The following is a 23956-nucleotide window of genomic DNA, read 5'->3' as shown; positions in this document are numbered from 1 at the left end:
GTCTTGACCAATAATTCTTCCCTTTTCATCTATTTATAGGGAAAAATTTGAGGCTGAGGATTTGACCATTCATTTCAATATAGTGCATTCATTTATGCTTGTCTTCTTGTCATACATAATGGTGTATTAAACAGATTTTTCCGTAATTATGGGTATTAACTAAAATGCAGAATTAAAATTCCCCTCTGAGCTTGGTTTGGGCAGACGTGTGAAAACGTACGTGTTGTGTAGACACACCTATAACACTCTCACATGCTTTCTCCCTTAAAATAGCTTCTCTAGAGTCAATAGGGAATTTTTTACTTTAACATAAAAAGGTGATTTAAAAGAGAAAAATTGAATCTAACCTTTCTTCCCACTACTTAGAAGTGTTAGAAGGTAAAAAGGGTGGTGATAGATCCCAGTAAACCAGTGACCTTTGCGCAAGTATTGCCTTAAGCAAGATCCTCCAAAGACCTTGTTGAGGAAGTCATTCTCAGCAGTTGTCTAAGGACCAGTTGCACCAGAATTACCTGGGGCTATTGTGAACATGCATGTTATTCTATTAAGTCTATTAATTTCAAGGTTTACTGTTAATTCACATAAATTCGGTGTATGCTTTAAGATATGCAACACCTTGCTTATTGTGATTCTTCTTGAATGAGGGAACTGTATTTATTTTCCCAGGACTCAGTCACTTTTCCCCAACGTAACTAAAAGACAGGCTTATATGGTTGTGAATATATTCCATGCCTTCCAATATAAATATATTCATACACAGATTATTCTATTATAGTCTGACTTTTTTATGAAAGAGAACCCTTTCTCCAGTGCAGCATCGTTGCAAGTCCCAAATGGAAGTGAGATAAAAACAGAATACTCTTGTTGAAGTAGAGCTAGGGGACCCAGAACGGCCAAGAGTTCTGTTTGTTCACCCAAGTTGTCACTGCAGCCTGCCTGGGAGGAAATGAGGATTTTTAATATGGAGCTATGGTTCAGATGTAGGTATGGTTGTGTGTACATATGTGTGTATGGTTCAGATGTATGTTTTGATTTCCTGAAACTTGAGCACAAGTGAAAATTTTTTTCAATAGAATGCTTCAGACATTAAATCAGAAAGATTTATGAATGAGATATGACACTGGATAATGAGATGGTCAAAAGTAGTCACATAAATCTCTTTTGGATCTAAAATATTTATCTCAAACTCCAATTCTGAGGCTGTAGAAGACTGAGCCGATTTAGATCCCCTGTAGTTACAAACACAGAAATGTTTACCATATAAAATCAGTATAATGAAATTTTTCAATACATTGGTGATATTTACAGATTGGTGATATTTTACAGAAATCTAGTTGTCAGAAATACTGAAGAAACTTAGAGCAGAAAGCTTATAAGCTGAACACCTAGAGACCTAGGAATGATTTTAGATTGAGAATTGGTCCCAAGCCCAAGGGGTTTTAACTAAAGGGACCAAGGTAGCCTTGGGCTCCTTAAACGAATTAAGCTTCCTGTTTAAAGCCTGGTTATTGGAAGGGTATCCCTTCTGTGAGATGAGAACTCAAAAAAACTCTTCCCATTAGCTGAAAAAAGAAATAAGGAAGTTAGTCTTAGTCTTGGGTTCTGATTTTTAAAAATCTCCTTTGAAAGAAATGAATGTGTTTCTGGCCTATGGATTTTTTTTTTTTAAAGATTTTATTTATTTATTTAACAGAGAGAGAGACAGCCAGCGAGAGAGGGAACACAAGCAGGGGGAGTGGGAGAGGAAGAAGCAGGCTCATAGCAGAGGAGCCTGATGTGGGGCTCGATCCCATAACGCCGGGATCACGCCCTGAGCCGAAGGCAGACGCTTAACCGCTGTGCCACCCAGGTGCCCCTCTGGCCTATGGATTTGAAACTTAAGTGCATAATATTCAATGGTGTGAAAAATCCAAACCGAGAAATTAATGTAAAAGCAGTTTTGGGGACTGTTGAAATCCTAAGACTGCTTGGTAGAAGCAAACACAAAAGTCACTCCATTAGCAACACTTTACAATTCAGGCCTTATGACAGTGTGCTCAAAATAAAAAATTACAAATCTTGTGATTAACTTACCTATCATGAGAGAATCAGAAGACACAGTGAGCGCCAGAATTAATACTGCTGAAACTTCAGATAATAGGATGACAACTTGGAAAAGACCGTAAAATAAGAATGTTTAAAATATATTAAAGCCAGAAAGAGGAAGGAACAAAGGAAGAGAAGGAGGGAGGGAAGAAGAAAGGAAGGATGGAAGGAAGGAAGGAAAAAGAAAAGATTATTCCGTAAAAAGGACCAGGTTGATCTGTCAAAGAACAAACAGAAAATCTAAACATAGAAACTAGAATCCTAAATCATCCTAAAGCTATTGTTTGTGTAACTATGCCATTTGCTTAAAATGTTAAAGGAAACTGAAGGAACATTGTTCATTTTCCACATTTCTCACCAACCACCATCTCTGTCCTCTCACTTCCTGTGTTGGTAACTCAAGCAGCATCCTCATTGTGCTTTAGAAACATTAAGAATGAAAAGAAGGCCACTGAGGTAAAGGATCACTTATCCTGTCTCTTCTCTCCCTGTCTGTTAGTCCTGTCCCCATACAACCCTCTTCCCCATGCCCCCCACCCTCCACCAATCAACCTCTTCACACCATTTAATTACAGTTATAAATCACTATACGGTATCCTAGTAACTAGAAATATAAGTTCTGATTTTAAAAATTGCTTAAATCTTTTTTCATTTTCTGTTTGTTCAAAGGGAAGATGTGTAATTCAAAATAAATCCTTCTCTAACCCTTCTCTAATTGCAAAGGGAATTTTTAAATTGATAAGGCATAAGTTAATAAGGCAATGGAAATTAGCAGAAGTTCTTGAATTTTCCTCCTAAAAAGAAAAGAAAACAAGATGAACTGGGCTTCGTGCATTCCAGAAACAGGCGAAATTACGCAATACATCCTCATCAAATCAACATGGTGCCAATAGATACTGCTAGAGAAGCTAGTCAAGTGTGTGAATTTGTTGGCAAAAAACACCTTAGAAGCAGGCCTAGAGCGTACTAGTGAGACAGAAGATGAATTCCCTCCAAGAAAGCCATCATTTCTACTCAGCCTGCCCCAGAGCACCCTCGGGCCGAGAATGAATACAGCAGAGGCAATTACTGTCAGAAGCTATAAACCTCTCAACGGGTGCCGCTACTGGCCGAGAATTGTGATGCTGTGACGTTGGGGCCAGAGTCCTTAGGCAGTACATTCCAGGAGAACACAGCTCTTCCGTCTGTCCTCGGGTATTCACCAGGTGCACAGTTTTGGTATCTGGGTATCCAATCTGTTCATCAATGTATAATGTTTACATGCTGCTGTGTGTGTGCGCGCACACAGATGAAATGAGAAACTCAACTTGTTTTTGTGGCTATAAACAATTCTGAGACTATGTGATCTGCCTAGGTTTTCATGTGGGTTGAAATTGTTTGTTTTTTAATTTCACAGTGTGTGGACAATATACGGTGTAATGGTTTAATGACTATAGTATTTGAAGAGAATTCCAAAGTTACGGTGCCACATATGATTAAGTAAGTGTAATAATCCTTTCCCTTACATTTTAATCAAGTGGAATTGGTAGAGAACATAAAGCCCTGCATAAAATATTGCTTCAGTAGGATTCTGCTTCATTTTTGTGAATATGTTTCTTGACCGTAATGCGATAATTCATGGTATGCTATTATAAATTATAAGACTATCGAAATGGTTTTTCAGCTTCATAGTTTATTGAGTCATAGCATAGAAAACTGTTTTTCATACTGTTACACACTCTTTCATTGAGGACAAAAGCCTATTGAGATTTTCAAGTTCAGTATAAAAAATTGTGACAGCCAGATGTGTCCAAGGTCAGAGGCTGGGTCAAAGCATGGCAGATTCTTTTGGCATCTTCCCAGTGGGTATGAATCAATCGTGTTACTCAGATTTGGGTGTAGAGATGTATTTGGATTTCGAAGACACTTGACATGAATCACTTGGCCTTCCCATGGTACTGTCTACCCACTGCCCATAAGTGGATTTGCCCAAGTCTGTCATCATGCTCTCTCTCTCTGTTTTGTTAACAAAAAAACACATCCTATAATTTAAGGTGGTCAATCGGGAAATGGGAGTTTTAAATGAGAAGTTATATCGGTAACTATGTGCCATTGCTCTCTCTATTAATGCTTTTGTCTCTACATACTTTTTTGATTATAAATTCCGAAATTGTTTCAGGACTATTTTGAAGCTGACCAAATTGTTCCCTGTTCTCATTTTTTTTTTTTTTTGGTTTTTTGCAGTTCAAATTCCAAGAATAAAATCTATTTTTGAAAGCAGTCCTGTTATATCTTTTTTAAAAAGTTACATGAAACTAAGAAAAATATTTGTCTTCTCTGCATTTTTAATGTGGATTTTTTTTAAAGATCTGAACTGTTTGTGCTAAGGCAATAAATAACATTAATTTTCCTCTTCTGATAGGAAATTAGCGTACTTAAACCCATCCCAACAGCACAACTTTTAGAACTTACTGTCGTATCAGAGGAAAGCAGAGTACGTTGTACTAGAGCCGTAATTACTGCAGGAAAACATAAACTGTGAAAGAATGATCGTATTTTAAATTACTGGTCAAATTTAAAAACATTTTAGGTAGAATCATTTTAAGGCTCTAGGGCGAAGATTCCTTTAGCATTCAGTTTTTTGGTTTTTGAGCTAGTGTAATTTTTTTAGAACCACATTAGTTAAAAGTGTATGATGCTAAGATTAAGAGCAGGTGTGCAGTATTCAGTCAAAAGGTCCACATTGTGACTTAACTTTTAAATTCACATCATTGGGTTAGAGTTATTTTAATTTTCTACCTTGGGATTCTTATTTTAATATTTCACAAAACAGCATACGTTATAACCTATTATTCATTTTTAAAAGTAGTTTCTTGAAGGCAAGACAGCCATGAAAGTCCCAACCGCTTGAGAATGAGAATATGTAAGTTGGACACTGCGGCCAAGTCCTAGACCTAGGGCTCCTTCACATATGCTATACATACATTTTGTTGACTTTAAAAATGAATACAGATAAAAACTTTAGTTTTGTGCCTGACTGGTTTTGGCTGGCGCCCAAAGGCATCTTCTGTCCCATATGATGTCCGTTTGACTAGTGTCCGTGTCCAACCTTCTATGTGTAACTGCCTCGCACATAGACCAAGACTTCCCTCTTTTGGGCGCACAGAGTGATGCTTGAATGAGTAGGCACTGCTCTCCTGCTAGGACAGAAACCTGAATCTCGGGCTGTAAAGATTTTCTGTTAGAGTCGCGCATGTTTTGATGCCCATCTTTCCTATTCTAGACGTAATCCCAAGGCAGAGTAGAGTCTCATATATTTCTTCGTTCCACTTTTCCCTGCCTGACAGAGCCTGGTTTTCCTCAGCCAGAGGAAAGAGGCTAATTTTGCAGTCTCTGTTCCTTCTGATAGTTCCCTCTGTGGCCCTATTCTACCCTAAATCTGTATTGGGGCCTTCCTGCACATCTCCTTGGCCACATACCATTGGAAAAAAAAAAAAAAGACAACATTGTTTTTGATAGTTAAAAACTATCCTAATTGTGTCTTGTTACTGAGATGGCATCACTTTGCAAGCACTCACTTCCCTTTAAAACTTAATTATAATAGGTAATTTGGGTTTCATGTCTCAAGATGGCTTTTTTAAGTTCACCAAAAAGGAGTTGTTATTGTCACAGGGGGCTGAAGTAATACGTTATATCTCACTTGAGAGCCCCTTAGGAAATAAACACTGCGTTCAGTGTAATAAAAGAAAATTAAATAATTTTATCATATTTAATTTATTTTCTTAAAAGGAAAATGTAATCATAATTTTGAAGGACAGTGGTATAATTAGTTTTATTTTAATTTAATGTTGCCACAACACATTTTTTTCTTCCAGTGTTGTTGTTGTTGTTTAAGCTCCACACCCGACGTGGGGCTAGAACTCACAACCCTGAGATGAAGAGTTGCATGCTCTACAAGCTGAGCCAGCCAGGCACCTCATTTCTTCCAGTGTTTTGAGTAAAGTAATTAGAGTCAAAAGCTGCAAAGCTCAGAACTGTCAGAATGCAAAATTATGATATTTATTAGGTGAAAATACCCCTTTAAATGATGCTTCCATTTTAGAGTAGGGTAGGGTAAGGCTTACTTCCTTTTAATAATAGTTGACCTCATCTTTCTTAGAAAATAGAGATTTTTAATGGGAAAATGGTGGGGGAGAAAGTGATTACCTCAATCAGCTGTCTTCTGGACAGACTGATTGATTCATGAAAGTTCTAAGGTCTTTCTCCTAATGAGAAAATTAAGAACCATAAGAGTAGTTGATTAAGGGTCACATAAGGGGTGGAAAAAAGAGCCCCATGCCATTTTCAAGAATCTCAAAAGATGCGTTTGTGTATTTTCGAGATCAATAAAGTGGCTAAAACTAACGGGCCACCCTTAGTTCCTCAGCAGGGGTAAGCCGCTCATTTAAAATGCCCTTTCGAGCCTGCAAATGAAGTACTTTTGCCTGCACCAAGTATACGTTGGGGTGGGAAGTTTCCAAGAGCAAGCTAAGAAAGTTATTGATTCCTTTTTATTTGAAAGAAAATAAATATATAATTTAAAATCCCTCAAAGTGCTGAAGGGGCTAATTTAGGGCACTCACAACAGCGAGCTGATTCTAAGCAAGCGTTTGCTTTACTGAACATTCCTGGCCCTGCAGCATGTGCTTTCATCAAATGGTGAAATCCAGGACTTCACTGATGGCTTGTTCTGAGATACTGCAGTGGAGGTGAACAAGGGGTCTCAGAAGGGAATGCAAAAGCTCTGGGCAGTCCTAATGAAGGTGTGCATTTCTTTGAGCCCCACTTGGATTCAGCCCCTGCTCGCAGGCATCTTCTCTTACAAGCTTTGCCTCTTTGCTGGCCTCTTTTGCTCTTTTAAACAAATGTGCACCACTGGCTGAAGGCTCTGAGCACTGCCACAGATTGTGAGGGCCGCTGTGTGAACCTTCCTGCTAGTGTGCTCATCCACCTGGACGGGCTGCACAGGTGCCCGGGGAACCCAGGAGGGTAAAGGCGTAGCCAGATGGGAGGTTTTAGAGAATGAGAAAAAGCAGAACACTGCAGGGGGGCAGTGGTGGGTACTATTCATGGAGAATCTCATCCATTACTTTTTTTTTTTAATGAAGATATTTTTAATGCTACAAAATATGGCAAAATAATGAAGACATAACATTTCACACAATTTATGGGTTAAACTGTACTACTCATAAAATGGGTAGACTTAAATGCATTAATGAGCCAGGAAGAATGAAGTGAATTAAGCATTCAGTTCAAGAAGTTAGAAAAAGAATGACGAAATACACTGTAAGAAAGTGTGGGAAGAAAATAACAGACATGAATACATTAAAATATAGAAAAACAGTAGAATCAATCACAGAGCCAGTTCTAAGGGGAAAAATACCTAATAACATAACCTGTTGGTCAGTTTAGCTAAGAAAAAAAAAGGGGGGTACAAATGCACAAAATTAGAGGTGAGGAAAAAAATAACCACAGATAGAGCCGTGATATCTGTCTCCCTCTCTCCCTACCCATATGTGGGAAGAACATTGCCCATTACTTATTAAGCACACTTCTGATATGCTGATTAAAGGACATAAGCAATGCCCCTCCTAAATAGGGTATTTGGCTTCATTTCCCTAGTAAAACATGAATGAACTAGAGAGGGAAGGGAAGGATAGCAGAATGTGCCACCCCCAAAACATGCCACTTGGGCATATTGATTGAGTTGTAGGCACTTGAAAAACAGCAAATGCAGGGAGAAACTTTCTCTGGACTTCTCTTATTTGCCTAAAGACAGATCCTCCAAAAGGCACTCAGTTTTCATAAATCCCATCTCTGAGAATTTCATCAACCAGGGCGGATTGACAGTTATTGTAGGAGAGGAGACTAGACGTCAACCCCACACCTAGACAAACTGTCCCAAACTATCACACCTCCCATCTAGTCTCCTAAGAGCCCATTCATCTTTCCTAAAAATCATTTACTTTCCCCTAAGAGGCCTACCCCCCAGCCACCCCCCCCCCACCTTTTCCCTATTAAGATGGTATTTAAGCACTAATTCTAAGCCACCTCTGGAAGTTGCTTATTTTTCCCAGGGTATCTCCCATGTGTACATGAGGTATGCATGGTAATAAACTTCTGTTTGTTTTTTCTCTTGCTAATCTGTCTTTTATTACAAGAGTCTCAGCCAAGAACTCAGAAAGGTAGAGGGAAAATTATTTTTCTTCCCCTACAGAAGGAATCCATAGAGTGAAATGAATTATTCTTACCTTCTCCACAATTAATTCTGACCTTCCTAAATCATAAGGATGTGGTTGATGTTTTTATAGCCCTGCCTTCTCGCATGTAATAGGTCATATAAGCATCTTTTATCAAATACAATGGGAAGCCCACATACAAGTTTGTGTTTTGGAATACTGAAATACTCAGTGCCTGAGAGGAAGCCAAGTCCCGGTTTTGTTCTTACGTTCCTGCTTTGTGTGTAGGTCTGATGCCCGTCTTCATAAAGATGACACCGACATTTGCTTCAGTAAAACACTCAACTCCTGCAAAGTGCCACAGATCCGCTACGCCAGCGTGGAGCGCCTCCTGGAGCGGCTGACAGACTTGCGGTTTCTTAGTATCGATTTCCTCAACACCTTTCTGCACACCTATCGTATTTTCACAACGGCAGCTGTGGTGCTGGCGAAACTTTCCGACATATACAAGAGGCCTTTTACCTCCATCCCTGTCAGGTAGGCCCCGGACTTGCCTGTCCTGGAAGTTGGCCCCCTCGGTCCCTGGGTCCCCATGCAGACATTCTGTAGAGCCGCTCCTACAGGATTGGCTCACCTGGGAACTTACACGCGCTGCCTGTAGAATGGGGGGGGGGGGTAGACGTCTCCACAGAAAACATTGAGAACCCTAGAGTCCCCAAGTCATCTTTGCTTGCTCCGTGATTATTTGGAAGCTAACTGTATTGTTGTAGGCTCTCCTAGTTTTTTTTTTTAAACTGTTGTGGTTTTCAAACTTTAACATGCATTAAGAATCACCCAGGGGTCTTGTTAAATTGCAGACTGTGATTTAACATGTCTGGAGTGGAGCCTGAGTTCTGCATTTCTAACAAGCGCCCCAGAGATACCAAAGCTACGGGTCTTTGGGCCACAGTTTAGTAAGCAAGGGATTAGACAAGGCCTAAAAAGTGTCTGTATTCCTTCAGCAAGTGTGCGGTATATAGGTAGCATTTAAATGAAGGAAATCCAGCAACGGAAGTATGATGATATTGTGGCCTTTTAACGTAGGGAGCATGTTCTGAATGATATCAGGGGAATCATCTTTACTTGGCTATCATCTGTTAATAGCTTCTGCTCTTATTTTTAGGTCATTAGAATTGTTTTTTGCCACCAGCCAGAACAACAGAGGTGAACATTTGGTGGATGGCAAATCCCCACGCCTGTGTCGCAAATTCTCTTCCCCGCCACCGCTGGCTATGTCTAGGACGTCCTCCCCAGTGAGGGCCAGAAAGCTGTCCTTGACGTCTCCGTTGAACTCAAGGATGGGAGCGCTGGACCTGACCACCTGCTCAGCGTCCAGCAGTCCCACCACCACCTACAGCCCTGCTGCCTCCCCACCGCCGCACACTGGCAAAATACCGTTGGATCTCAGCAGAGGCCTGCCTTCTCCAGAGCAAAGCCCGGGATCTGTAGAAGAGCCTATAGATAACCCCCGCGTGGATCTGTGTAACAAGCTAAAACGAAGTATTCAAAGAGGTATTATCCAGCTGCCATGCCCCGTGTTTGCTGGCTGCCTCCTCCCCCACCATTCCTTCTGGAACCCTAGATCCCTTGCTTATAGCTTTCCTACTCCTGTGTAGAAAGTGGAATGGATACAACGGCTAGTTAGAAGAGGAAATGCCTGTAGGTCACTAGCCTGTGTGGAAAGAAAGGAGGGCAAAGTTAGCTGTCCTGGGGTCTTCTACAGTAAAAGGCTAATTGTAGTCAGCTGTGTATGGAACACAGCGTTATGTGAATGGTATTACTGGAAGGTTCTTCATGGAATTGGTTAAGGCTGATACTTTGTGTAGAGGTAGGAGGCACCCTCTTCTGGGAAAGTAGGCCTCAGAGCCTTCTCCTCCGGTGTCTGCCTTGAACACCCAGACTGTTTCCAGCCTCCCCGGCTAAGGATGACCCAGCCTGGAAGCATTCAGATGGCTTCTTCAGTTTCGTTACCAAGGTAGTGCTTCATATTACAACAGACATAGAGGGAGAAAAATAAAATTCGAGATAGTGTTCATTGTCCATGACAGCCAAAATGTTTTTTTTTTTTAAGGTGAATTAGATATATTTTCCTGATTAAATTCTCTAATGACTTTCTATGGCACTTAGATTAAAATATATTTTCCCTCACAAGGCCTTCAGATACTATGAGATTTGGATCTTGTCTCTCTCTCCAACCCCTATTCCTATCATGCCTCCTCATATACTAGAATGCAGTCACAGGGATTTCCTTTTTGTGTCTCAGAAACAGCTCAGTCATTTCTGCCTCAGGGCCTTTGCACTAGTTCTTCCTCCTGCCTGGACGTGTAAGTTCCATAAGATCGGCAACATTGTCTACCTTGTTCATCGGTGTACTCTCAGTGCCTTGGCCAGTGCCTGGCAGGTAGTTAATTTTTGTTGAATGAATGAATGAAGCAAAACATTCAGTTAACTAACCAAGGTGTATTCTGTTACCTCACCTTTCACAACTCGGTACAATGTATGGGTTAGAGGAGGTGACTTTTGTTGCTTTAATGTTTCTGTGGTAAAAATAAAAAAGGTTTCACAGCCAAATTAGAAATCAACTTTTTTTTTTTTTTGGCTGTATGATAACTGATTTATTTACTGATGACATAAAAGAAATTGGGTATTTAATCAAAGTGTCCAAATTTCAAGGAGGATCACCCAGATGGAAGCATAGATCCTTGCTTCTTTAACTTCTTGAAGCTTCTATATACTTCCTAGCTCAGATAATTTAAAAATAAGCTTCCTGAGTGAAGTACTTAATGGAATCTTAACTGGTTGGTTGTCATCATCAAAAGTAGCACCCTTTTAAACAAGAAATTCTTTAAATTGACAAGTTAGCAACTAAGGAGGAGGGAAGGAGGAAGGTAATTAAAAAGTCATTAGAACAACAAGCTTTAGTAGAATGATGGATTCTTCTCAGGCATAATGACAAGTTGACAAGTACTTTTGGGGTTTGCTCCAGCACCAGTGCCTGGGAACCTCTGTGGAGAGAGTGACTTAGGGATGCTTATCACAGACCTCCCCTCTGGCGCAGGGTGCCCTGGGAAGTACAGGAATCTCTCAGAATATGAGAAGGTCTGCTCCCTCCTTTAATTGGATTGCAATAAATAGGAGAGAGGTCTGGCGGTAAGTCTGGATTCTTGTGTTATTTTGAGTTAGGAGAGCTTTAGGAGTAAGCATGTCAGTGTCAGACATTCATGGCTTGGAGGTTGGTCTGAATACCGGTTCTAGAGGTCCTCAGTCAAGCTGCGCATTGCCCATCGTGGCTAATTCTTCCTCTTAACTTGTTACAGATTGTGACATTGCTCACCAAGTTCTCTCGTTCTGGTCTTCAACGCCCAAGCCCAGATGTTTTCCCTGCTATTTAGGATGCAGGTGTGGTCACTGGTAGGAATCAGTAGTTTTTTTGCCTGGATCAACTTAGACTCGGGGAGACCAAGATAAATGCGAAAGAACTGGCTTAAGCTCCAAAGGAAGGACATTGACCAAGGCTGCTGGAGATTGGTGGTTGTAGATGTTGGACAGAGGTGCAGTCACTGTGGTCACAGCTAGTGGCCGCTGGAGAGCTCGCTGCCCAGAGGCGGCGTGGATCATTTATGACCGGTGGCCAAAGGTGGAGAAAACCTATGAATAATGGTGTGGTTAAAAACATTAGCTTCCCAGAGACACCTGGGTGGCTCAGTTGGTTGAGTGTCTGGCTCTTGGTTTCTCAGCTCAGGTTGTGGTCGTGAGATAGATCCCTGTGTAACAGTCTGCTGCCCTCCCTCCCTTCTCCCTCTGCACCCCCCCCCCCCGCCCCCCCAGCCCCCACCCCCCACCCTCCACCCCGCCCAGCAGCTCGCATAAGCTCTCTCTCAAATCAGTCAATCAATCTTTCCAAAAAATTAGGTTCTCTGCCTCATTAGAAAAATAGTTGAGGGCTTAATGCCCCTATTTTCACTGGATCTCCCCCAAACAAATGATTTGGAGTTAGATTTTCAAGAGTTAGTTTATCCACATGGTTCATGAGTTAGAAATGTCATTGTGCTGTTCCCGGTCATTGTTAAAGGCAGAGCTGTTTTCACTCTGGGTGATGGGGAAGTTCCAGGATTGTGTCACATGGGGCCGGCACTTGATGAAGCACTCTGGAGCCAACCTCTCCTCCAGAGATGGCAGCTCCTCTACCCTCTTTGTTTCTTAGTCACATCCCCTAATGTGCACCCCCTTGATTGCCCCCCAGTCCTTCCTTGCCATTTCTTTTCTCCTGGCCACTTAGTTACATCCTTCTTTCTTATTTTTTTTCAAAATTTTATTTGAATTCCAGGTAGTTAACATACAGTGCAATATTGGTTTCAGGAATAGAATTCAGTGATTCATCACTTGCATACACCCTAACAAGTGCCCTCCTGAATGCCTGTCACCCATCTAGCCCATCCCCCACCCACCTCTCTCCATCAACCCTCAGTTTGTTCTCTATCGTTAAGAGTCTCTTGTGGTTTGTTTCCCTCTCTCTTTTCCCCCCCTCCCATATGTTCATCTGTTTTGTTTCTTAAATTCCACGTATGAGTGAAATCATATGGTATTTTTCTCTGACTGACTTATTTCGCTAGCATAATACATCTAGCTTCACCCACATCATTGCAAATCACAAGATTTCATTCTTTTTGATGGCTGAGTAATATTCCATTATATATTTTATATATATATTATATATAATGGAATTTATTTATTTATTTATTTATTTATTTATTTATTTATTTATAACCTCTTCTTTATCCATTCATCAGTTCATCAGTTGATGGACATTTGGGCTCTTTCTTTAGTGGTTTGGCTATTGTTGATAATGCTGCTGTAAACATTGGGGTGCATGTACCCCTTTGAATCTGTATTTTTGTATCCTTTGGGTAAATCTCTAGTAGTGCAATTGCTGGATAGGATGCTTCTATTTTTAACTTTTTGAGGAAACTCCGTACTATTTTCCAGAGTGGCTGCACCAGTTTGTATTCCCACCAACAGTGCCAGAGGGTTCCCCTTTCTCCACATCCTCACCAACATCTGTTGTCCTGTGTTGGTGAATTTAGCATGCTGACAGGTGTGAGGCGGTATCTCCTCATGGTTTTGATCTGTATTTCCCTGACGATGAGTGATGTTGAGCATCTTTTCATGGGTCTGCCAGCCATCTGGATGTCTTTTTTGGAGAAATGTCTCTTCATGTCTTCTGCCCATTTCTTAACTGGATTATTTGTTTTTTGGATGTTGAGTTTGATAAGTTCTGTATAGATTTTGTACATAACCCTTATCAGATATGTCATTTGCAAATATCTTCTCCCATTCTGTAGGCTACCATTTTGTTTTGTTGATTGTTTCCTTTGCTGTGCACAAGGTTTTATCTTGACGAAGTCCCAATAGTTCATTTTTGCTTTTGTTTTCCTCTGTTGACATGTCTAGTAAGAAGTTGCTACAGCCAAGGTCAAAGAGGTTGCTGCCTGTATTCTCCTCTAGGATTTTAATGGTTTCCTGTCTCACATTTAGGTCTTTTATCCATTTTGAATTTATTTTTGTGTATGGTGTGAGAAAGTAGTCCAATTTCATTCTTCTGCGTATTGCTGTCAAGTTTTCCCATCATTTGTTAAAGACACTGTCTTCTTTCCATTGGATATTCCTTCTTGCTGTGTTGAAGATTAGTTGACCATATAGTTGTGGGTCCCTTTCTGGGTTCTCTGTTCTGTTCCACTGATCCATGTGTCTGTTTTTGTGACAGTACCATATTGCTTTGATGACTACAGCTTTGTAATATAGGTTGATATCTGGAATCATGATTCCTCCAGCTTTGCTTTTCTTTTTCAGGGTTGCTTTGTCCATTCAGGGTCTTTTGTGGTTCCATACAAATTTTAGAATTGTTTGTTCTAGCTCTGTGAAAAATACTGGTGGTATTTTGATAGGGATTGCATTAAAGGTGTAGATTGCTCTGGGTACTATAAACATTTTAACAATGTATGTTCTTCTAATCCATGAATACCAAATGTTTTTCCATTTCTTTGTGTCCTCTTCAATTTCTATCATAAGTGTTCTATAGTTCCCAGAGTATAGATCTTCTACCTGTTTGGTTAGGTTTATTCCTAGGTATCTTATGGTTTTTGGTGCAATTGCAAATGGGAGGGATTCCATGATTTATTTTTCTGTTGCTTCATTATTGCTGTATAGAATGAAACATTTCTGTACATTGATTTTCTTTTCTTTCTTTCTTTTTAATTAATTATTTATTTGCACAAGAGAGAGTGTGTGATGGGGGAGGGAGGGGCAGAGGGAAAGGAAGAGAATTTTTTAAAAAAAATATTTTATTTCTTTATTTGGAGAATGTGAGCAGGGAGGGGGCAGAGAACCAGGGCGAGAGAGAGACTCCCAAGCAGACTCCACACTGAGCACATAGCCTGACCCGGGGCTCAATCCCACTACCCTGAGATCACAACCAGAGCCAAAATCAGAAGTTGCACACTTAACCAACTGAGCCACCCAGATACATTATTTTATATCCTGTGACTTTGCTGAATTCATGTATCAATTCTAGCAATTTTTTGGTGGAGTATTTGGGGTTTTCTACAGAGTATCATGCTGTCTGCAAATAGTGAAAGTTTGACTTTTTCCTTGCCGATTTGGATGCCTTTTCTTTCCTTTTGTTGTCTGATTGCTGATGCTAAGACTTCCAGTACTATGTTAAATAGTAATGGTGAGAGTGGACATCCCTGTCTTGTTCCTACTGTAGAGGAAAAAGCTCTCAGTTTTTGCCATTGTGGATGATACTAGCTGTGGGTCTTTCATATATGGCCTGAATGATGTTAAGGTGTGTTCCATCTATACCTACTTTGTTGAGGGTTTTTTTCAAGAATGGATGCTGTATTTTGTCAGACGCTTTTTCTGTGTCTATTGAGAGGATCATATGGTTCTTATCCTTTCTTTAATTAATGTGCTGTATCACTTTGATTTGTGAATATGGAACCACCCCTGCAACCCAGGAATAAATCCCACTTGATTGAAGTGAGTAATTCTTTTAATGTACTGTTGGATTCAATTTGCTAGTATCTCATTGAGAATTTTTGCATCCATGTTCATCATGGATATTGGCCTGTGATTCTCCTTTTTAGTGCGGTCTTTGTCTGATTTTGGAATCAAGGTAATGCTGGCCTGCTAGAATAAGTTTGGAGGTTTTCCTTCCATTTCTGTTTTTGGAACAGTTTGAGAAGAATAGGTATTAACTCTTTAAATGTCTGGTAGAATTCCTCTGAGAAGCCATTTGGCACTGGACTCTTGGTTGTTGGGAGATTTTTTATTATGATTCAATTTCTTCACTGGTTATGGGTCTGTTCGGGTTTTCTGTTTCTTCCTATTTCAGCTTTGGTAGTTTGTATGTCTCTAGGAGTTTGTTCATTTCTTCCAGATTGCCCTGTTTGCTGGCATATAATTTTTTATAATATTCCCTTATAATTGTTTGTATTTCTGTGGTGTTGTTTATGATCTCGCCTCTTTAATTCCTGATTTTATTTATTTGAGTCCTTTCTCTTTTCTTTTTGATAAGTCTGGGTAGCAGTTTATCAATTTTACTAATACTTTCGAAAAACCAGCTCTTAGTTTTGTTAATCTGTTCTGTTTTGTTTTGTTTTTTCCTTCGGTTCTGTCTCATTTATTTCTGCTCTAATCTTTATTATTTCCCTTCTTCTCCTGGCTTTAGGTTTTATTTGCTGTTCTTTTTATAGCTCCTTCAGGGGTAAAGTTAGGTTGTGTATTTGAGACTTTTCTTGCTTCTTGAGGTAGGCCTGTATTGCATTATACTTCCTTCTTAGGACTGCCTTTGCTGTATCTCAAAGGTTTTGGACTGTTGTGTTTTCATTTTCATTTGCTTCCATGTACTTTTTAATTTCTCCTTTAATTTGCTGGTTACCCCCATTCATTCTTTACTAGGATGTTCTTTAGCCTCCATGTATTTGTGGTCTTTCCAAGTTTTTTCTTACGGTTGACTTCAGGTTTCAGTGTTTGGTCTGAAAATATGCATGCTATGATCTCAATCTTTTATTACGTGTTGAGGGCTAATTTGTGACCCAGTGTGTGATCTGTTTTAGATAATGTTCCATGTGCACTTAAAAAGAATGTCTATTCTGCATTAGGATGAAATGCTCTGAATATATCTGTTAAGTCCATCTGGTCCAGTGTGTCATTCAAAGCTATGGTTACCTTGTTGATTTTCTGTTTAGATGATCTGTCCATTGCTATAAGTAGGGTGTTAATGGCCCCTACTATTATTGTATTATTATCAATGAGTTTCTTTATATTTTTTATTAATTGATTCATATATTTAGATGCCCCCAAGTTGGGGCATAAATACTTACAATTGTTAGGTCTTCTTGATGGATAGACCCCTTAATTATGATAATGCCCTTCTTCACCTCTTGTTACAGTCTTTGGTTTAAAAATCAAGTTTGCCTGATATAAATATGGCTGCTCTGGTTTTCTTTTGATGTCCATTAGCATGATAGATGGTTCTGCATCCCCTTTACATCTTTATTTCTTTTCCCTTTCTGTAGCTGTCTTCTGATTACTTTTAATGTATTTACTTCCCACCTTGTTCCTAACAAGTAGTTAAAGTGGTAGTTCAAACAGGAACATGGTATAGCTGGATTAAAAATAAAACAAATAAGGATGGGGCGCCTGGGTGGCACAGCAGTTAAGCGTCTGCCTTCGGCTCAGGGCGTGATCCCGGTGTTATGGGATGAAGCCCCACATCAGGCTCCTCCGATATGAGCCTGCTTCTTCTTCTCCCACTCCCCCTGCTTGTGTTCCCTCTCTCGCTGGCTGTCTCTATCTCTGTCGAATAAATAAATAAAATCTTAAAAAATAAAATAAAATAAAATGAATAAGGAAATCAAGCAATGAAGAAAAACTGTCTGAGGCCAAGGGTATGGTTAGTGAACAGTGAACACAACACTGTGTGGTCTTCTCCAGTTCCTTGGGTCACCCTGGTTTGGGTCCTGAAAATAATCAATTATGTGATTCATACTGAAACCTAAGAATAGACTGGTGTACAGGCACATCTTTTCTTCCTACTGGGACTTGAGAACAATTTATCCTGTGGATTCCCTTAAAGGAAATGCTGTGAGTAGAAAGCTTAGAATTAACACTGGAGACTAGGGAGCTCTGTGGCATTTTTCTGAAGAGGTGAAACAAAGGAATCATAGATTTTTCTTTTATTTTGCATTGATAAATGGGCAAAATTGGTCATGAATAGGCCTAAGAAAGTCATGGATAAAACACTTCAGCATCAGTCTGACAGGTTCAGTGTGTGTGTGTGTCTGTGTGTGTGTGTGTGTGTACACGATGTCTGTAGGAGCCAAGAGTGCTGCTGTGTTAACTCTGTTGTCTAGTCTTGAAAATTCTAATTGGCAAAGAAAAGGGAGACACTGATCTGTCTTTAATTTGAAAGATGTTTGCATGTGCTTTGCATAATGTTAACACTTAAAACAGTTGGCAAACTTGAATAAGAATTCTGTGCCAACAGTTTATACATTTTTGGCTTTTCACTTCAGGATACAACTCTGTACAACCTCATTGCGTAATACCAGCTTCATCCGTTAGGTCCGTACTTAGGCCATAGGTCTCTCTCACTGCTGATCAGCTAGAAGGTTTCAGGGCACACCATGTGAAAAATGTTAGTGACTTTTGTCCAGTTTTATTGTCATTGCAATGCTAATGCCAACCTACAATATTTCCTGGCAAGAGAACTTCAAATGACATAAAGGGAAAGAAGAGAAATAGGAACTATCCCTCAAAGCGAGCAAAACGATGAAGCTCGGAGGGAAAATGAATGCACATCCCCCCCCCCCCCAAGTCCCCAGGTCTGTCCCAGGCTCACCTATTATTCATTAGTGCCCTCCTTTCTTCCTAGCAGGCCAGCCCCACCTTCTTCCACCCTGGATTTTCCTTAGAAATACACATTTCAGCCCAACTCATCCGCATTCCACCTGATGGTGGGATCTCCACAAAAATCCAGCCAGCGGCAGGCAAGGAAGGGAAGGCACAAGACTGCTGCCTGTATTTGGGTCTCTCACCCGCCAGGTGCACTCGGGTCATGACTGTGCAACCCAGGCTAGATGTTGCTGCGCAGCCCGCATCACCGGTGTCTGTTTCTGTGTTCTGAGCTTGAAAATTGCCTGCCTGTGGGCTGAAAGTGCTCCCAATTTTAGCATTTGTTTTGAGCCCACATCTGCCTACTCGTCCTGAAAGCAAAGCTGTTTGCATGGAACTTGATTGAAAGTGAACATGCCAGAAGGAAATGCTTCTTCTCCACAACCCTGCTGGCATGGTTTCTTCTCTCTGTAGCTGCCTGTTTGCTTACAGTGTTATTCTTTGCTTTCCTGTTCTTTCAGGGGATATTCAGGGCCTGACCATCTCTCTCCCTGGGAAGTTTTTTGGGTTCAGGATAATTGCTGACGAAATGATTTTTTCATTTGCCTCAGAGGATTGAATGGTTGAATCAGCCCAAGGACACGTATTTGATATTCTGCTTGCTCTTGCAGAGCAGATGCCTTCCATTACAGAATTTTGAGGGAGTTATTTAGAAAATAATAAAACTAACAGCTAAGCATGGATTTTTTGTCTGTATCCTGCATCATTGCCAGCTTTACTGTAATTATGTCATTCAGGGAAAGAGCCTAACCATTTCCCTTCCCTGGCCCCTTTGTGTTTCAAAAGAGCCGAATTGTGGCCATATTTCCAAGGAAGCAGATCACATGCAAGAAGTCATTAGGGATTTTTGGAAAGGTTGGTTGATTAAAATCTTGAATGGAATGGCAAAGGGAGCTGAGCTGAGAGCGGTCCTGCTGACAGGGGTAATGGAACATTAGTAGAGGTGACACAGCTGTTACGGGTTAATGAAAAGCCCTAGGAAAAAGGAGTGCAAGAATTGCTGGAAATTTATGAATTTTTGGTCGTGCTTTTCTGTGAAAGAATGTACACATAGTTGTAGTTTTACCTGGTTAATAAGGCAGTGCGAGTGGTACAGAAACATCATCAGTAATAGCCTAATGAGACCCTAGAATGATGTGTCTTTTATTCGTGGGAACTTCGCTTCAGTGAAAAGGCTCAGATGATCTTAAACTTTCCCCATAGTTCATTCTGAAAATTTCCACTTGCCTCCTGCTGATCTGTAGCTTTAGACCAGGGCTATCCAATAGAACTTTCTGGGAGGATGGAGATGCTCTCTAACTCTGCCATCCTGTACTGTAACCACCAGCCGCATTCGGGACTGAGCACCTGAAATATGGCTAATGCAAGTAAGGAACTGAATTAGTAACTTAATTTTAGTTGATTTTAATTTAAATTTACCTAGTCCCATTTGGCTAATGCCACCATTTTGGACAGGGCAGCTCTAGGTCCTTAGGAGTCTCCAGAGCTTCATGGGGACCACACTGGTAGAGATTCAAACTTCAGTTGGTATAAGGGGGTAACCCAAGCAAAGAATAAGTGAAGTCCCAGTTTTGATCCCAGTCTGATTTGCAATCTGGAAATGTCCCTCTTCCCCTACTCTTCCAGAGGGTAGGGGACCCACAGCACATCCCCTGTTCTTTTTACCTTCTGCCGTTGTGTTGGGCAGAAAGGACTGGGTATGGTTAGCCAGGCTCAGCAGTGTCGCAAGACAGGGATAGAGAAGACACTGCATTGAGATTCAGTGACATTAGCAGTCTGCTCGGAGGAATGACTTGATTTCATATTAAAGCCCTAAAAAATGTAGACTCATCTGAAAGGCTGTTATCCGTAATAAACCTTGTGTTTCTGTGCCTACTACTGTGCCTATTGAATTCATGGCCTGGTTGTTAAAATTCCCGATGTTTCCAAGCAGCTGTCCTAGAGTCTGTGCCCATGGACCGAGCAGGAGTGGAAAGTTCCCCGGTGGCGGACAGCACGGACCTTTCACCTTGCCGGTCACCCTCCACGCCTCAGCACCTCCGTTATCGTCAACCTGTAGGTAAGCTCAGAAGGAGACATGGAAATATAAGAGCAAAAGATAGCTCCTAGTTTCTGAATCTTTCTTTTGCCTGTTTCACTCCCCAAATATTTTTTAGTCTGTTACAAACATTAGTTGAAGGAAACAATGTTGCTGTCATGTAGTGGAGAAATGAATGATTAGAGAATAGATCATTAGTGTAACTAATAGTGATCTGACCCCATCATTGCACAAGAGGCTTGTCCTTAGAGGGTGGCTGGTTGAAGAGTGTCAGTGCTGCCTTTACCAAAATGTTCTTGGACTCTGCTACCTTATCGTGAATCCCAATGTAGTCTGTATTAAATAGGCTCCTCTGGGACACCGCAATTTTGGGGGGACCTTATTAAGCACACTATGTCACCTAAAATAAAGTCCAGTGGGATAAATACCTAGTAGTGCAATTGCTGGGTCGTAGGGTAGCTCTATTTCTAACTTTTTGAGGAAACTCCACACTGTTTCCCACAGTGGCTGCTCCGGTTTGCATCGCCACTAACAGTGTAAGAGGGATCCCAGTTCTCTGCGCCCTCGCCGCCATATGATTTCACTCATGTGTGGGATCTAAGAAACAAAACAGATGAGCATAGGGGAAGGGAAGGGAAAATAAAATAAGATAAAAACAGAGAGGGAGGCAAATCGTAAAAGACTCTTAACTCTAGGAAACAAACTGAGGGTTGCTGGACGGGTGGTGGGTGGGGGATGGGGTAACTGGGTGATGGGCATGAAGGAGGGCACTTGATGGAATGAGCACTGAGTGTTACAGGCAACTGATGAATCACTAAATTCTGCCCCTGAAACTAATACAGTATGTGTTAACTAAATTGAATTTAAATAAAGAATTTAAAATAAGGTCCAGTTACACGGGACCCCAATTATCATTATTGTTCATGTGGCAGAAACTGGTGTATTTTCTATAGTTATGAAAATTATAAAGCATTGCCCATAATTTGTTTTAGAACATACCGAATGTCCTATAAATGGAGGAAAAACCATCAGACCGAAAGGTAGAAATCTTTTATCTCCCCATTGTTCGCATAAAAAAAAAATCAAAGTAATAGTTGTTTTTTGAAACATTTTTACAGTGGTTTGCCATTAGGGTATGCATTAAGGTAATGTTTTCCTACTAGGAATTACAAACTTTAAACACTTATTAAACCTTAGAAATATTTAAAAACAAACAGATGTGTTGTTAATCCTTACATTTTTCTTTACTAATCTAAAACAAAAAAACACAACAGTTGGTTTTGAAGTGTTTCCTTTATTCTCCTCAAGTCAGTTATTTTCAAGCTAGAGGAGAAAACCATTCAGTTACGAAACCAGACTCACCCCAAGTAATCCAAGTAAAATGTAACCATTTTTTGACTTTCATGCACCTGCTTTAAATAGGACACTTTAGCCCAAGGCTCCAAGTGGCCATTTCCTTTGTGGCCTTGGCCAAGGGGCGGAAGCTGTCTTTGCGATCAGCTCCAAGAGAAGCTAAACGTGGGTCAGGCTGCTGTCAGAAGACGCACCCAGATGGATATCAGCCCTTGGGGAGTGGACCGATTTCAGGCTTCTGATCAACCATGGGTCACCCTGACGTTTGGGTGGTTCTGGCAAATGAAAGTGGCGAGTAGGACTCCCCTGGCTTGTTACAGGTCTACTGTAGTGTTAGCCAGATCTCTCTACTACTCTTAGAGCTTTGGTCAGTCCAGGCCTTGGTGACTTCCTTGATCCCTGTGACGTGGGACAGACCCCCATCTTGAGTTCAAGGTAACCATCCTGAGCTTTTTGGGGCCAAAGCTCATGGAAGCAAAACTCTACCAAGGCGAGAAATAAATACTCTTCACTTGGTCACTATTATCAGGGCTCTGCTTTATAGTCCTTTTCATATATTTACATTCATATATAAAATTTTTTAATTTATATAAGCATTATTTGGAAATCCTCATCCTGTTTGTGAATTAAATTAAGTCCTTTGTTTCTTCTCTGATGTGACTACATCCCAGAGACATAGGAACATGGGAAGGAAGCTGAAATCTGTGACAAAACAGAGGATCCAAATGGGGACAGTGTCACACATTTTCTTGCCGTTTAGCTGAAATTTCGCCTGTTCATCTGTCTACTTGCCACCTCCTTCCACAAATATTTAAAAGCCACTGCTAGAGGGGAGGATAGAGCTGGTCTGTGTTTTCTACTGGGGTGTATTAAGCAGCTCTTTGCCTTGCCTTGTATTTATTTATTTTAAGCATGACTATATCACTGTAGGGGCAAACTCATAAAAACCCTTCAGGTCAGAATCACAGTGAATTATTTTCACTAAAAGCCTGAACGAGGAAAACCAGTGAGGTTGGCATCAGCATTATCAGATGCTGTGTGTAAAATGTCTGAGGAGGGAAAGGGCTGCACAAGGGGGCTCAGAGCATCTTTTTGGTTTTAGAATGCATCCTCACTTTAGAGGTGTTTTGGGCAGAAAATTCTATTGGTAATATGATGTAGGAAATTTTTTTTGATGTGGGAATTTTTTTTAAATATTTTATTTATTTATTTGACAGAGAGAGAGACAGCCAGCAAGAGAGGGAACACAAGCAGGGGGAGTGGGAGAGGAAGAAGCAGGCTCTTAGCGGAGCAGGGAGCCCGATGTGGGGCTCGATCCCAGAACCCTGGGATTGCGCCCTGGGCCAAAGGCAGATGCTTAATGACTGAGCCACCCAGGCGTCCCTGATGTAGGAAATTTTTTTTTTTTTAAGATTTTATTTATTTATGTGACAGAGAGACAGCCAGCGAGAGAGGGAACACAGCAGGGGAGTGGGAGAGGAAGAAGCAGGCTCATAGCCGAGGAGCCCGATATGGGACTCGATCCCGGAACGCCGGGATCACGCCCTGAGCCGAAGGCAGACGCCTAACAACTGCGCTACCCAGGTGCCCCGATGATGTAGGAAATTTTTAAAAAACATTTTTTATATTGAGATATAATTCAGGTACCTTAAAGTTCTTCTCAAGTATACAGTTCAGTGGCTTTTATATATTCACAAGATTGGGCAGCCATCACCACTGTCTCACTGCACAGCATCTTTATTACCCCAGAAGAAATCCGGTGCCCATTAGCAGTCACTGCCCATTCCCATCTCCCCACAGCCTCTGGCAACCACTAATCTACTTTCTGTCTCTGGGGATTTACCTCTCCCAGACATTTCATATGCAGAGAATCATACAATACATGACTTTTTGTGATTGACTTCTTTTGCTTAGCATGTTTTCATGGATCATTCATGTTGTAGGCATCAGTCCTTCATTCCTTTTTGTGGCTAAATAATATTCTCTTGTATTGATATACCGTATCTGGTTTATCCATTCCATGGTTGATGGACATTTGGGTGTTCATACTTCTTGGCTATTGTGAACAATGCTGCTAGGGATATTCGCGTATTATTTTTTGCAAGGATATGTTTTCAGTTCTCTTGGGTGTCTACCTAGAGTGCAATTACTGATGTAAAATCTTGTTATTTTTCTATGAACAAGGACAATACAGGGTGTCTGGCCCAAGCCTTCATCCAGTGCAGGAATGAAAATGAGAATTTTCCTTACGGAATATTACCCATCTGCCTCACCATGCCATTTCCAT

At 40.8% G+C, this 23956-nt stretch overlaps 1 protein-coding gene across 4 annotated transcripts in view; it reads left to right on the top strand.

Annotated features, from left to right (window-relative positions):
- The window catches only part of RASGRF2 (Ras protein specific guanine nucleotide releasing factor 2), a 231173-nt gene that overhangs the window by 119569 nt on the left and 87648 nt on the right, over window positions 1-23956 (top strand). For all 4 annotated transcript variants that reach the window (XM_087862029.1, XM_045796370.2, XM_045796369.2 and 1 more), the window contains 4 exons: window positions 3482-3564; window positions 8571-8819; window positions 9445-9833; window positions 20212-20337. In XM_087862029.1, the coding sequence (XP_087718155.1) occupies window positions 3482-3564; window positions 8571-8819; window positions 9445-9833; window positions 20212-20337 (847 nt within the window). The remainder of the gene's footprint in view (window positions 1-3481; window positions 3565-8570; window positions 8820-9444; window positions 9834-20211; window positions 20338-23956) is intronic.

The sequence above is a fragment of the Ursus americanus genome, chromosome 5 (assembly GCF_024610735.1).
Source record: "Ursus americanus isolate L20-20 chromosome 5, mUrsAme1.1.p, whole genome shotgun sequence".
Lineage (NCBI taxonomy): Eukaryota > Metazoa > Chordata > Mammalia > Carnivora > Ursidae > Ursus > Ursus americanus.
The sequence above is the reverse complement of the archived record's forward strand: the minus strand, read 5'-3'. Positions and strand labels throughout refer to the sequence as shown.